General features: G+C 39.6%; 1 protein-coding gene across 1 annotated transcript; it reads right to left on the reverse strand.

Annotated features, from left to right (window-relative positions):
* Positions 1-657: 657 nt before the first annotated feature.
* Positions 658-11,919, reverse strand: LOC129729853 (delta-1-pyrroline-5-carboxylate synthase). The gene is made up of 6 exons (XM_055688701.1): positions 11,517-11,919; positions 2,330-3,326; positions 2,029-2,270; positions 1,487-1,970; positions 1,150-1,428; positions 658-1,081 (listed from the first exon to the last, which is right to left on the reverse strand). The coding sequence occupies exons 1-6, from the start codon at positions 11,655-11,657 to the stop codon at positions 822-824; spliced, it is 2,403 nt and encodes an 800-aa protein (XP_055544676.1). The 5' UTR covers positions 11,658-11,919; the 3' UTR covers positions 658-821.
* Positions 11,920-15,927: the final 4,008 nt, after the last annotated feature.

Here is a 15,927-nt window from a genome sequence, read left to right on the forward strand (position 1 = left end):
TGGCAATTCAATCTACACTTCCATCAGCTAACACGGGGACAAGCGAAGTTGTGAATGCAAATGATAAGAATCACCTCCAAGAGCAATTAGCGTAAACATTTCAGGCCTCAAACTCGTTGTGTCAGAGAGACCCGAGCACTGAAATAAATTACCAGCCATTTCGGAAGGCCAGGCTACTATTTAACCCAGCGCCGGCAGCGTCACTTCTAGTGATTAAAAATTCATACCAATCGACTAAAGCGGACATGACTTCTCACTCATCCGCAAGTCTCTAAAGTTTTCCATTTGTTGCGTTTTCCAACTGTTCACCTACTTTAGATTCGATGTAGATGTAGGTACTAATTACACACACACACACTCGCTGACTCGACGCACCGGAATTGGGTAGATTGGATCAATCGCATAACGCGACACTTTGGCCGGATCGTATCTTTTGCAGTGTATATATTTACACTTTGTATAATTTATTGTAAGTGATTATTCATTCGGAAAATTAATTTATTTTCGACTCACCCCGGTCTGCTATTGATAATTATTATGCACAGTAACCAGCCAGAGTAGGAAGAAGTTACGTCGATTACCAGCGGGCACCAGGGTGATCAGGGATGATGATTAAATTGCCAATTAAGCATTCAGTTTAAACTTTTCACTGTGTGGTAACTTTTCAATTATTCTATCGTGATGAGCTTTATTCTAACAAAGAGGCGATGATTAAATGCCAAAAGGCATCATTTACACAAAACAAAGAAACGAATAAAATGGGTGGGTTTTTTCTACAGATGTTGGAGTCTATCGATGATGATTGCTTTAATGCGCCGGAGTCAATTGAGCGGCAGTGATTCATGTATCCATTTCCGGGAGCCATCGCTGAAGTCGGCCGCAGCATGATCCACTCCATCGAGAATCCATTTAGTAGTCAGCAAACCTTCCACTCCGACTGGGCCTCTGGCATGGATTCTGGCGGTAGAAATGCCAACTTCCGCCCCCAAACCGAACCTGAATCCATCGGCAAATCGGCTGCTTGCATTATGGAACACGCAAGCGCTGTCCACGTGGTTTTGGAAGTATCGAGCTGACTTCTCTGTGAAGATTTTGTTTTTTTTTTTTGTGTAAAACCAGGTTATGTTTATCTTAATCGAAGCAACCTACCGTTTTCTGTTACTATGACATCGGTATGACCGCTTCCGTAGGTATGCACGTGATCAATAGCTTCCTCCAGGTCCCTCACAACTTCAATAGTGCACTCAAGTGCACCATACTCGTGCTTCAGAGATTTCGCTTGCGGCGGACCAAATGTCAACTGCTGATTTAGTTTGGGGCCAGAGTTGATCTTAACACCTTCACGTTTAAGCATGTTACACACGTCGGCAAAGAAGTTCCCTTCTAATAATTCCTCATGAATCAGTAACGTTTCCATAGCGTTGCATGCTAGAATAAGATTTTTTTTGTTAGACTCTTTGGTAAATCGACAAATCACGTAGCTTACCAGCTGGGTAATCGCACTTAGCGTCCCGAATGATCTTCATCGCCTTATCCAGGTTGGCTTCCTTATCGACGAAAACATGACAAATTCCTTCCGCATGCCCCATTACCGGAATATGTTGTGACTTCTCCTGAATGCTTCGAACCAGTTCACTTGAACCACGAGGAATAATCAAATCGATATGCTTATCCATCGAGAGAAGATCGCCGATTTCTTCACGGGTAGACACCAATGAGATCGCCTTGGCCCCACCGACCACTGTCAGCGCTTCCTTTACTAATTCCATCAAAGCTCGGTTGCTGTGGGCAGCTTCTTTACCACCCTTAAGCAGCAAACCGTTTCCAGATGCCATTGCAAGGGCTGCGACCTGTGGTAAAGAATCCGGCCGCGATTCGAAAATAACCAGCAACACCCCAATCGGAACGGTAACCTGCTTTAACTCCAACCCATCAGCTAGTCTTGTACGACGAATCACGCGGCCGACATTCTATGAAAAAAAAAACGTTCTATGTTCAAAAATTACTAGCAAAATTTATTGATATTACCTTGTGACTGTCGTCAGCGATTTGCTTCAAACCAACCGCTAAACTTTCAATCTTGGCCGAAGTCAGGGACAAACGCGACAGCAGAGGTTTTGCTACACCGGACTTTTTGGCTTCGTCCAGATCCTTGGCGTTTGCTTCCAAGATCTTTGCCTGTTTGGAGATCAACAAATCTGCCAACGTGTTAACGCACAATGCGCGTTCACTTGCCGATAGATTTTGCAAAACTCGACTGCCAGTACGAGCTAAAATCAAGACAAAACTCGATAAGTTTCGCGTTAGAATAAGAACCCACAGGTCTTACCATCCTCCGCTAGATGCTCTACATTAGCGGCCTTTTCCGCCGTAGATTCCGTGAAGAACGTGCCCACCTTTCGACCTGTTAAAATTAGTTTAATTGCACTCTCCTGGGTTCCATTGCAAATTACGACGCTTACTCCACGATCCAAAGCCCACGTGGCAGCGGTTACTTTGGAATCCATACCGCCGGTGCCGACCTTCGATTTCTGTCCGAACTTTATCAAATCCTTGTCCGCTGTAGTATAGGTATGCATCAATCGTGCACCGTCCTCCCACGGTGGCTTGTTGTAGATTCCATCGACATCCGACATCAAAATCAACAAGTCGGCGTGGATCTCAGCTGCCAACAGTGCTGCCAAACTGTCATTATCCCGAATTTTGATGCCTTTCTTTTTTCCCAACCCGGAAATTTCCTGGTCAACGATAAACATTGGCGGCATCACTGCATCGTTTGTGTTGATGATCGGCACAATGTTCAGACTAATCAACTCGGACAAAGTACTAAAAAGATTCTTCCTAGTTTCTTCATTATAAAAGTCCGGCTCTGTTACCAACACCTGCGCCACCTTGATCCCGTACTGAGCAAACATCGCGTCATACAGCGACATCAGTCCGGACTGACCGACAGCCGCTGCGGCCCGTGGTTCGACCATTGTTCCCGCATCCTGTCGAGTGTGATCCGTCGGTGAAAGAGTCTCCCTCATGGACATTGACATCAGCAATTCCTGAGTTAGTCTCTGTTTGCCGAAGGCCACCGCACCGCTGGTCACCATGATACATTCCCGACCCTCGACATGGTACTCAGCCACTTGTTCGACGATCGAAGCAAGCCGCCCCAGTGCCAGCCCGTGTTCGTCTTCCCGCGTAATAACCGCACTACCCAGTTTAACCACCATTCGGCGAGCTTCCTTAAGCTGGCTGCGTTCAGCAATTGTTGCTCGTGTACGGTCGTGAATTGAGTGCAGAGTGCGGTTAGCCGAGGCTCGGCTTGCTTTGCTCACCTGTTTAGTAAAATTGAAAAAAGATAAATGTATAGTAAACTGCCTATAAAATCTGTTTATATAGAAGACAACTTTTGTATGTAAGGTTGTATGTATGTTCTAGCATAACTGTTAAATGCCTGAACTTTCCACCAAACTTGGTATATGAGTTTCTTTTGCACAGAAGGTGGTTATAGACGCGTTCGATAGGGGGAGGGTCATGTCTGAAGGCCAGAAGTTGATGTACATGATGTTGATATTGATGTTTTTAAATCCAAGATGGCGACTTCTGGTTTCTGGAATTCTGCGAAAATCGGATTTACTCTGCAAAATGCAATATGGTTTGCGAAAGTTTAACCAGGTTATGGTTGTTTTTCTACATTGGAAGTGTTTTAAACCTTGAAGAAAAATGTGAGGATGATTGTCTAGCTATCTTCGAATTGTAATTCAATGCATCTCAACATCATATGGTGCAGTTAAACCGAACCAAGCGCCAAACACATGAAACATAAATTGATAATTTTTCCATCCACTGGTTTTATACCACAATGTAAAAAAAATGCGCTTGGTTAAGTTGGTTGCACGACGACCATATCCGGAAACATCAAAAAACCTATTTATAGAAAAATCAAGATGTGTAAGTATGTTTGTTCCACCATAACTTTCGAGTGCCTGAACTGATCTCCATCAAACTTGGCATACGCGTTATTTGTACAAAGGAGGTGTTCAAACAAAGATTGGAAAAAGGAAAGGGTAACCCCTGAAGAAGGGGTTAATAATTTATTAGGAAAACAGGATTTTTATTGTGTTATTAGAGTTTAGGCCGTAATGCTGGTGAAACCGGTGCAAAATTGGATCTTTCGTTTGCACTATTTGAAACGCAGCCGTGATTGACATTTGCATGAAGTAATTTTTGAAGAGTAAATGGAAAGAACCAATTTCTCGAATCTAATAAAGACCTTGTATACATAATGCAATTTCAGATATATCATTTAACTTTTAAAAAGAAGGTTCCTAAAAAATCCCCTTTTCAAATAGGCACTTTCCATGGGAATAATAAAATGAAGTCGTTTTTCAAGAAAAACATTTCAAAGAGGAATTGGGAAAACGGTTACATTTCATCATCCTCAAGATATCGAGGTACCTGCGGTTTTTTTAATGGTTTGGATGTGGGACGAGATTTCATTTGCGTGATGTCTCGGTTTATGTCCAGTCACTATAGATTTGATGCGCATCTGTTGGGGCTCGGTTAAAACGGATTCTGTGCCCATGGTAAAGGTTATCACGACCAGTGCTGCAAATTTTCGACAAAAACCGCATTTTCACTGTCTCAAGTTGAAACGACCGTCAGCGTCAGCGGCGTCAATTTTCAATGAAAGTCTCCGGTCATTGAAAGATATGAGATGTTTTATTTATTATCGAAATTATGTGATTTGAGCCAATTCATTGCATGAAATTCATTCATTGCATGAAGTTGAAATTGATTTGAACCAATTCATTGCATGAAGTTGATGAAATATGTAAGCATCTACATTCTTAACCGCATAAACATTGCTAAAGCAACACAGCGTGTGCGAAATCACAAAAATGCTGCTATCACTGTCAACTGATTGAAGCGGAAAGTCTCTTTCATTCTCAGCTCGTTCGTTGGAAGTTGAAATTTAAAGATTCCAATTTCAACTGGAAATTCTTTCATGACAGTGAAGGTTTGCAGTACTGATCACGACATAGATCTTGTTATTTGCTCATGTCTTCTTCACCGTGACGCCAATTCTAAATTAACAGCTTCACTTGAGGCCGGAGGTGTAAAGCGAGCTGTTCCAGTTCGGGATGTCCTGGCAAGTCTTGACTTCCATTTTTGCCCAGTCTATTCCCATCCCTTCTCGCCTACATTAAACCTAATGGCAAGAACACGATTGAGCCCGGCTTCGGAACCAGCAACTAGACCCCGCACAATACTCTAAGGGCCCGAGGAACCCTATTCTACTTCTATTCTACGTGTTTCTACTTCGATTGGAAACTGGTGACAAAATCGCTTTCAATATGCCGAAACACTATGGTGTTAAAGACGTTATAGAATTATCGAATTATGTACAGTTAACAATGTTAACTCTCACCGCAAATGGTCTCCATTTGCAGTTTAACACTCCACTATGACCTGTTGAACAACTACCATAATTTCAGAGTAAATCTGTCATCAGCTGAAGAACCACTTTTTCCAATTATTATCTCAGATGATACGAACTATAAACTTCCTTGTTTTTTTTTCTCTTTTTTTCTACCCACGCTTGCAGTCAAGTTCGAGAAAAAAAACAATTCCGACATGAAAGCCGTCCTTCGAGTGAGAATTGTGCAGCGAACATTATGTCGTTAATAATTTTCCAACATACTTTTTATTATCCTACTACAAGCACTCTGCACCTATTTCACCCTTTTTCTTTTTTATCTCGCTCATATGAGCTACCGTGCCCGTCGATAAATTCCACCGGAAGCACTTTTGAAATTTATTGGAAGCCATTAATAACATTTAGCTGAGCTCAGTACCGAGCGGGCGGCTAAGCGACAAAAAAATAATGTCATCAACCGGTCTATTCCGTGTTGCATCGTACCTTTTCTTCTTCTTTCAATCAGTACAGTGGAGACAGTGGACAAATCGGAGGAATATCAGCCGACCTGACATGACAGGTCAGAGCAATGAACAAAACGGGGAGACGCTCATTTGACAGTCGTTGTGCAAAATCCAAGTCACCCAGGTCCCACAAGTGTTATGACATGCAGCAACTTTTTCCCATCTATAATGAACGCCTCTAACTGTATGGCGAATGGAATTTTCGTTCGATCGGGGAGCGGTAGCTTGTCACTGAGGAACAAATATGACACGGACGAGTGACGACGGGCAGTACTTTCTCATGTGATTTTTTGCAATTTCTGTAATTGCAACGACGATCGCTAAAGGTATAGATTTTTTTGCATTCAGATCCCCAAAGATTGGAAACCGTTTGGCACGTAAGTTAGTTCTCTCATATAGGTTTCATATGTGATTCAAAAATTCTTAGCGAATATAGCAAAACGCGTTACATTGCATTTCAAGAACGAATTTGTAGTTGTGTTTGGGATGTTTGGCATTTGTAGAGGTTAACATCAGATCGATCGAGAAAAAAGCCCTCGTGATGGGATCTTTACTAAATATACTACTGACAAACGGATCGTGATAAGAGCCTACTTCAACCGAACAAAAAGCTTCCGCATCGTCACGTAATCAATCCAGCACTAAAGTAGACGCAACGTGGTTGCATTATAGCACAACACGTACAAGGCTAAGTAGGCACGTGCCGTGGAAAGTATATTGTTGTTACAGATTGCAGCCACAGTAACGAGTTTTCTTCCATGTCAAATGTCTTATTTATCTGCCGGGTGCGGATCAATCAACAGATTGACCAAAACAGAACGACCAGCTTTGGTGTGCTTATAGAATTCAGATTTGATTCGATAGCGTCGGACTGACTGCGGCACCATTTATGTCCGTATATTTTGCTCTGCTTTCCTTGATGGCACCCGGACAGGCGATGCAACCGTTACTCGTGGTGCCAAGAGCGAGCAGCCGGTTCCTACCGTGGCCAATTTCACTGATTAGATCTAGCATGGATGGGAAACCAACAATTTGTTTGCAGGTGGATTGATAGAATCAATCGTGTTTTGTATTATTTCGACCTCACAACACAAAAACAGGCCGACAAATTATTCATTCACCAAACATTCGAATTCATCAATTGGAAATCTATTATGCGAAATCCATCAACGATTATCCAAACATCGCGTTGTAAAACACCGCTTTTCAAACATTGAATTTTCATCAGGCTCCAGCCGATTGACACCAGCAACATCACGTGTATAAACTCGACCTTTACTCTTTTGATGCCACTGGTAACCGTATCGTTCCGTCAGTTCCAATTATGAGTTGTTTTGATCGAAGTAGGCATCCACTGTCAATATTGAACCTGTGTACGTATCACCCTGTCCACCCATTCTAGCATCACAGCAAGCATGCGGTGTACACATGAGTCCAAGGCAAAAGTCCATTTCCTATTGCGGAAGCCCCTGTAGTAGGCACTAGATAGAAGCAATAACAACAGCAATATGTATACCGAACGTTTCGTCTGAACCGGACTCTTATCATCGATCAGATTCTTATCACCTTGTATGGGGCTACTTCATGTGTCGTCAGCACAAGCACCGGTTATGTTTACTGCAGTTTTTGCTACAATACTGCAATTGCTGGGTGTTTGTAAACAACCGCAAGAAAAAGGTCCACTTGAAAACTTTTAGTTGTTTGAAGGCATTCATTGGAGGGCGGAAAATAACGCTCGGATTTGTTATCTTAAAGGCAGAACGGCTCAGAGCTCAGGCGGAGAACGATGACCACAATGACTGATACTGGTCGATCGATAGAAGCAAGCCTAACTTCAAGTATATCCTGAAGGGCTAACGCATTATGAAATTCCAACCATCCCCCGGCGTCGTTGCTGCATCATCAAACATTTTCTCTCGCTGCAACTACTAAATTATAGCCAGACCTCGGATGCACTTTCTGCAAACCTTTTATTGCCCCTATTCGATTGAAGTTAGAGTGTAGACTAAGTAGGCTTATTCCGTTTCCTTGTTTTTGATAAATGTATCCATTGCATGTGATTCACACAGAAGGCTTGCGTGATCGGTGAAATTCTAACTCAGGCAAACAAAGCAAGCTACGGGTAGGTAAAATGTGTACGCTACTGCAGTGAGAAAAAAAAGTTACAGGAAATTACGTACGTACCAATAACAATCGACACGTCATTTGATGAAATTAGTCAAAATAAACCCGCGTGGCTCCTTTGGTGAAGTTGATATTCGAAAATAATGAGTGCGCATTTGGGCGGTTATACTTATATGTTATGATTTTTGTGCGGAGTGGAGGTTTAAACCGACACCGTTTAAATATTAAACTAACTAGCAACAATAAATCCAATTTTAATGTCCTACATTGTAAAAAGGTTAACCCATATTTCCTAATTTACCTTTTTAATAAGTGCGCAATGTTTGCGAAAATTACAAGAACATTCGGATTTGATCAGATCTTATAATTACTTTTGAGTTTGTTGAAATCGTTTGAAGTACTCTGAAATTTTGAATACTGAGATAAAAAGAAGAAGAGAGAAATTGACAATATTTGGTAATTACTGTTGAGTTTGTTAAAGTCGTTTGAAGTGTTCTAAAATCATAGTTAGTTAGACAAATAGAGGCAATTTTCATAAAAATGTTAAAAAAATATCACCAGAATGAATGTAATTAAGCGAAATATTTTGTGGAATGATGTAAGCAATTGAAAAAAAAACTTTATCTAAAAAAAACTTTTAAAAAGATCTACTGTCCAAACATTTCCGAATATATTTTTAAAGTTTTCACGGAATGCGAATCAGGAAAGCTTTTTTGCCAGTTTAATTATTGGTTTTCTTCTATTTATGTAGAACGTTAACTATTAGTTGTTTCGACCTTTCAATTGACTTGTACAAACATTTAAAATATTCTCATATACGGAAGGGATCATCCGCATATAGTCATGCGCATTTGTCGAAATCCGAGCAAAAATAATATTAAGATCGACGTGTAGAGGTAGATTCATACAGATCTGTATAGTATCTATTTTTGGTTAAGGGTTGAGGAAAAATAAACTAATTATTTACTAAAAAGTTTGTAAATAAACAGAGGGTGTCTTGTTCATACGAATGCGTCACTTAGCACATATTTTTAGAGTTCCGGGTTTATGTTTCGGAGAACATTGGACTTTGTTCGCGAAGGTCTTATTTGACAATATTCAACTAAGAGGTGAAGCCTCTTTAGGCTGGCTGACTAAAAATTGATTTGCCACTAATGAAAGTTTTCTCAGACCGGTGGATAAAAATAAGCGTATAACTAAATTATCAAGAGTCTAAACTCTACGTATTCATTCACCCACAACCACAAAACATAAAACAGTAAAATTGCTGTATAAATTCTTAAAATTCAACTGATAAAATACCAATTAATCTAAATAAAACACAATAGCTTCAGCTCTTCGTAGCTCTCAAAATTCATACCTATAATATAATCAATTATCGACCCGCAACATCTATCAGATGTATCCCAGGGTCTCCCTTTCCTACTAAAATTTCCCATCTCACGTAACATTTATGAGGGCACGTAGAGTTTTCTGTGGTTCTCTTAAGCAAATGTTGGACTTACATTCCTTTTCCGTTCCCCAACAGTTGCAAGGACGTGGCCAGGGCGGTAACAATTCTCTGGAGACATCTGACCTTTGTTTAGCAACATTTGATTAGATCCCAAATTTCATGTTGCTGTTACAGAGGGTGTCTTGTTCATACGAATGCGTCACTTAGCACATATTTTTAGAGTTCCGGGTTTATGTTTCGGAGAACATTGGACTTTGTTCGCGAAGGTCTTATTTGACAATATTCAACTAAGAGGTGAAGCCTCTTTAGGTTGGCTGACTAAAAATTGATTTGCCACTAATGAAAGTTTTCTCAGACCGGTGGATAAAAATAAGCGTATAACTAAATTATCAAGAGTCTAAACTCTACGTATTCATTCACCCACAACCACAAAACATAAAACAGTAAAATTGCTGTATAAATTCTTAAAATTCAACTGATAAAATACCAATTAATCTAAATAAAACACAATAGCTTCAGCTCTTCGTAGCTCTCAAAATTCATACCTATAATATAATCAATTATCGACCCGCAACATCTATCAGATGTATCCCAGGGTCTCCCTTTCCTACTAAAATTTCCCATCTCACGTAACATTTATGAGGGCACGTAGAGTTTTCTGTGGTTCTCTTAAGCAAATGTTGGACTTACATTCCTTTTCCGTTCCCCAACAGTTGCAAGGACGTGGCCAGGGCGGTAACAATTCTCTGCAGACATCTGACCTTTGCTTAGCAACATTTGATTAGATCCCAAATTTCATGTTGCTGTTCACAAACGAGGGTAATTTGTTCTCGTAAACAGAGTATTGTTCTGACACCACCTACGAAGTTGTGCAGCTGTTTATGCTATGCTATGCTATGCTATCCGAGCAAAAATAATATTTATTCAAAAATGATCCATTTTCGTTTCTTTTTTTTTGCATCAAAAGCGATAACAAATTTTGAAAACACATTTTTTCAAAAAGCTGTGGTGGAATAGTTGCGTTTTTCGATTGTATTCATTACGAGTATAACTTCATATAAAACACTTAAGTAGCTTGTGCAATCATACGCGCCAATACAGCCCGAGCACAGTAATAAATCTGCAATTTTGTTTGTTTATTTTTTGTGCCAGCATTTTTTTTTCTCATTGCTCAGCTTACCTTCGAATAAATGCGAAAAATTTCTTCCTTCAGCGAGTTTTTTTTAATTCTCTGTGACCTAGTTGAAACCTAATTGCTGTTACAAAGTTTCTTTATTTATTTGGGTTCGATCCAGTATCGCATCATCACACCAACACATGGATTTAGATCGTAAATCGATATCGTTTCTTTAATCGAGTGGTAGGTTGACACTGACTCGATGAAATAAAGAAATTCGCTATTTGTTTCGCTTTTTTCACCTCGAAAAAAGTTAAATAAAAGCTTTTTCTACTGGTGGGGAGACTCTCTTAATCAAATGACGAAAATGGCAATAAAAAATAGTAGATTGATTGGAATAAGTTAAAAATAAAAGTAAACTTTCTAGGTTATTTTTTTTGCACGATTATTATGTGGTCTGTACGCCGACTACATGATAATCGTGCTAAAGAAAAAATAACCTAGAAAAGTTTACTTTTATTGTAAAGTTATTCAAATCAATCTGCTGAATCCGAACAAAACTCTAAAAAACCATTGTTCTGAGTAATTAGTATTTCAAGTTATATTAAGCGTCATAAATGGCGAATAAAGGGTTTGTAGCAACCTGCTGCAAACAATTTTTGTTGAAATACCATTAAAAATAGTTCAAATGATTTGATTTTCTCATGAAAGATAGATTATCCAAATAAGTCTTTTGTTTTAAATAGTTTTAAATTTACCATCATCAGATTTTTTTTCTGTATTCAAAAAAACCCATCTCCTGATGTGAAACCTAAATTCTGTGGTTTGCTATATAAAATGACATTGAACTTTTACACACTTTCTTACTAAAACTTTATTATAACTTACTTGTTCAGCCAGATAGGCATTGACTCCAGAGCTGCCAACAATAGAAAAATTTCTTCCATTTTTCACAAAATGTTGGTACCGGCTCCGGTTCCAAATCATCACTCCACGGATATGGCCCAGACCTCGCAAACACATCGACATAGCTTCGATTTCGCGGTTTCACGACAGAAATTAAAATAATTAAGGTAGGGTAGAGGCAGCAAGTTATTGAATTTATAATAATATATTTTACACTTCAATGATTCTTAAGTAAAGACACTAAATCACAGCATGGTCACTAGCAACTAGAATAATATAAGTTCAGGGTAGCTTCGTAGAGGACAAGAAACCAACTTCAAAACGATTCCTCCTGCCAAGTGGAAGCCTCACACCCAACTGATCGCCGTAGGGATTAAGCTAGCAAATCAGACATTATCCCGAACTCTTGGCCAGTTCTGCACACTAGTGGAAATCAGTCAATAATTCTCAGTGCTTATAGTGATAAGAAGTGTGAAGCGTTTTTTTGTTTTTGTTTCTATTATTGTTTCCATTCACCGCAGCCGAGCATCCAGTGAGGGGCTGATAGTGCATCTCAACGCAGAGCGTCCTTTCCACCACCATTACTGCCAGTGACGAACGGACTGGGACTGGGTGATTCAGAAGCCGTTTGAGCCAAACATAGCAGGCCGGCATTTTATTCACTGTCTCTCCTACCAAATTTTGCTACCTGAACTACCTGAACAAAGATCCGGTGCTGATGTGTGTGTCACCATTGGAAAGCTCATCTGGTTGCAGAGGAAAAACTCAATGTTTACCCTAGAAGCATTGCCTATAGTTGACCATGGATGAGTCGTTTGTATGGTTGCATGGAAACGCAGCGGAGAAGGGGTGATGATGACGCACGTTTTGCAGTGACATGTTACTTCCATTAGGTTCAACGTACCGCGAACGGCCTGCTCGCACTGCGATCGGCAGCTTCGGAGGCGCTTTGATAATGGCACACTTTCCAGTGGAACCGAATATGTAATTTAATCGGGTCACACTCATTTAAACATTCCGGAACGTGAGTACAACTTTTAATCAGTTTGACCCATTATCGCAACGATGGCGGCGGCGGACGATTTAAAAATGAATGTAGGTAACCTGAAAGCAGCAAATCGAATTATGAACTGTTTTTTTTGGTAGCGCATGGATTCACCAGGCACAGTCTTTGCTCATGTGTAGATTTGATTAAACGGACAAACGTAAGTCTCACCGTTAATTGCAACTTTCTCTGACCCGGATTTATTGCGGCAATCGAATGTAGCAATCTTATCAGCAGTACCTTGTAATCTCTTTGTCGATTGGACCTTGATCGTTACAGAATAGTTTTCTACTTTTGTTTCATGTATATTATATATTTTATATAAAACAAACGTATATGTTTATATATATGTATATATATACATATATATATATATATATATATATATATATATATATATATATATATATATATATATATATATATATATATATATATATATATATATATATATATATATATATATATATATATATCTATATATATATGCATATATATATATATATATATATATATATATATATATATATATATATATATATATATGAATTTATTTGACATGAATACATTATGTATAGAAAAGTTACGTGTGGCAACATTCTATATGAAAATAGTAGGAGGGTGGTATTCAAGACACGACCGCATGACGTTGAGTACCGTATTCTTATATTCCATTAAAACAAATAGTAGAGGGAATTGCAACGCTTCTATTACAAAACTTCGAGGCACCAAAAGGTACCAGTTGCCGATTATTCTTGTTTACTGGTTAGTCCGTCCAGAATTCCAGACATTCCAGTATTTTGCAGTAGCCATGTACTACTAACAGCCACCAGCATGACGGGTGAAATCGGCCCGAGATGACCGGTACTATTTTGTCATTCCTCCTTTCAGTTGCTAACACCTAGCGTCCGTATGTAACCGGTACGGTTTAATAATGAAACTGATGGGGTTTGATTGATTGATTTCTTTTGAAGGGACTTTAACCCTAAACGGTCATACGTCCCTCTGCTTTGCTTAAGGAGAAACAGTCTCTTATATAGCCCAAAGACATACGCTGGATGATGGTGGCTTCTCAAACCTGGCGGTGCCGGAGACGGTGCCACACGCAGTGATGCCACATTTTCATCTGTATTTTGGAGCTCAAAAAATCTTATCACCTTGGTAAAATTTGAAAAAAATCTGTAAAATAAAATCTGCATATGAGCCGTTAAGAGCAAAAGTGGTACATGTGCCATTAGGTAAATTTTTCAGGAGACGCGATAAACGAAAACACTTAAATAGTAAATTATTTTCAACATTTTTTTCCAACATAACTGCACTAAATCATTGCTGGAAAGGTTTCAAAAGACGGTACATGAAAACATAACGAGTTCTGGTTGAGAAATTTACACAAACTTCAATGGAAAAACATGTACCACTTTTGTTCTATGGGAAAAATAATGACAACTAGAAAACGTTGAGAGCAAAAATGGTACATGTCCAGTGTGAGCATGAAGGATGCATTATAGCTATCTAATCTGAAGACATAGAACATTCATGTCTTCAGCAGAGTTGTCCAAGTGATTGAGTACTATTGAATGCTGATCTGTTTGTTAAGGAATTCTGTCTCTTCGTGGCGCTAGTGTATATGTATTTGGTAACAGCATACGATTTGATACTGAAATAGGTGAAGCACTAGCGCCACATAGTGAGAACATTCCAAAGCAGACAGATCTTCATCTGAAAGTACTCAATCACTTGACCAACTTCGCTGAAGACATGATTATTTTATATCCTAAGGGGCCGTTCAATAATTACGTAAGCATATTTTTCCACTTTTTCAACTCCCCCTCCCCCCCTTGTAAGACATCGTAAGATTGTATCAAAAAATCCCCCCTCCCCCTAGTTAGATCTTACTATATATAGATTTTTATTATAGTACTTCGTTTTAATTCGAGTTAATCGTCCTTCCGTAATTTTCTTTTTATGAATTTTACCGTCCACACTTTCATGAACATGGTTATTTGAACAGCTGTATTAACAATGTTTTTCTTACGTAAGATAATCAATTCACACCCACCCCCCTACCCCTGTAAGACAGCGTAAGAAAATTGCACACCCCCCCTCCCCCCTATTTGCTTACGTAATAATTGAACGGCCCCTAAGATCCTCGACTTACAATTCATCTAACATGCACAGACTGGACATGTACCACTTTTACTCTAAACGAAATGGTGATTATGTTATTTACCAAAACTTGTTTTGGCTATAACTTTGGTTTAGGTTGTCAGATCTCGGTTTTTCTCGGACATACTAGTACATTACTGCGTTCTGCATCAATTTATGCAAAAAACCCAAAAAGTGTAAAAATGGCACATGTGCCACTTTTGCTCTCAACTGCTCATATGTACTTAACATTTTTTCCGTGATTCATTCAAGCACACGTTTATGCGTAGCATAGGGGCCATCCACCATTTAGTGATCCCCGTGGTTCTGTGGTTAGCGATGTCGGTCGGCTAGCTCTCCCACACGGTTGTGATATCGGGTTCGATTCCCGATCGAGTCGAGGATCTTTTCGAGCTGGAAATTTTCTCGACTCAGCACTGGGGCACGGTGTATCGTTGTACTTATCCTACACATACAAAATGTGCCGAAAACAATATCGATAACGAATTCTCTCAACTAATCTAGTTGATCGAGACCGCTATTAGCCCCAAGGCTAAGCGTGCGATATTGTTAGGGGCCATCCACATACAACGTTGAATGCTTGGGGGGGGGGGGGGGTTTGTGGCTTGTCCACGGTCCTTACAAAGAGTTAATATGGGCATTTGTCCACGGGGGGGGGGGGGGTGGTAATAACCGTTAAAAATCTGTCCACATGGTATGTGGATGGCCCCCCATATGAATATAATAAAACCTCCGACACGCTCCACCGCATGTGAGTTAATTTATGTTTTTCAACTATATAAAGAATGTGCCGTGTCAAATAAACGTTAATTGAAAAAAAAACTATATAAAGGAGTTTAATTTACGACCCCATGAAAACCAAAAAAACCTGCATAAATCTGTATTATTTCCAGAAAATCTGTATGAAAAATAGGCAAAAAATCTGTATACATTAGTCAGCCTATACACCAGAGAGACGCCGAGACACTCACCGTTAAGGCAACTGTCAACATCAAAACGGGCGATCTGTATAATTTTGCATTGCCGTTATTCGTTTTGATGTTGTCAGTTGCCTTAACGGTGAGTGTCTTGTCATTTCTCTAATATACAGGTTCCCTAGTATAGAGGCAGATAAATCTGTATATGTGGCATCACTAGCCACACGCGCTATAAACATGCACACACGCCAGGTGCCGGTAGTGG

This window comes from Wyeomyia smithii, chromosome 3 (genome assembly GCF_029784165.1).
Source record: "Wyeomyia smithii strain HCP4-BCI-WySm-NY-G18 chromosome 3, ASM2978416v1, whole genome shotgun sequence".
NCBI classification, from domain to species: Eukaryota; Metazoa; Arthropoda; class Insecta; order Diptera; family Culicidae; genus Wyeomyia; species Wyeomyia smithii.

What these genes read in the sequence shown, in the direction of transcription:
- LOC129729853 (XM_055688701.1), bottom strand. Translation starts at nt 11,657, where the DNA reads ATGTCGATGTGTTTGCGAGGTCTGGGCCATATCCGTGGAGTGATGATT. An exon ending in TAAGTGCGATTACCCAGCTG is followed by an intron (nt 1,429 to 1,486) that starts GTAAGCTACGTG and finishes ATCTTATTCTAG; the next exon opens with CATGCAACGCTATGGAAACG. An exon ending in TGTCATAGTAACAGAAAACG is followed by an intron (nt 1,082 to 1,149) that starts GTAGGTTGCTTC and finishes AAATCTTCACAG; the next exon opens with AGAAGTCAGCTCGATACTTC.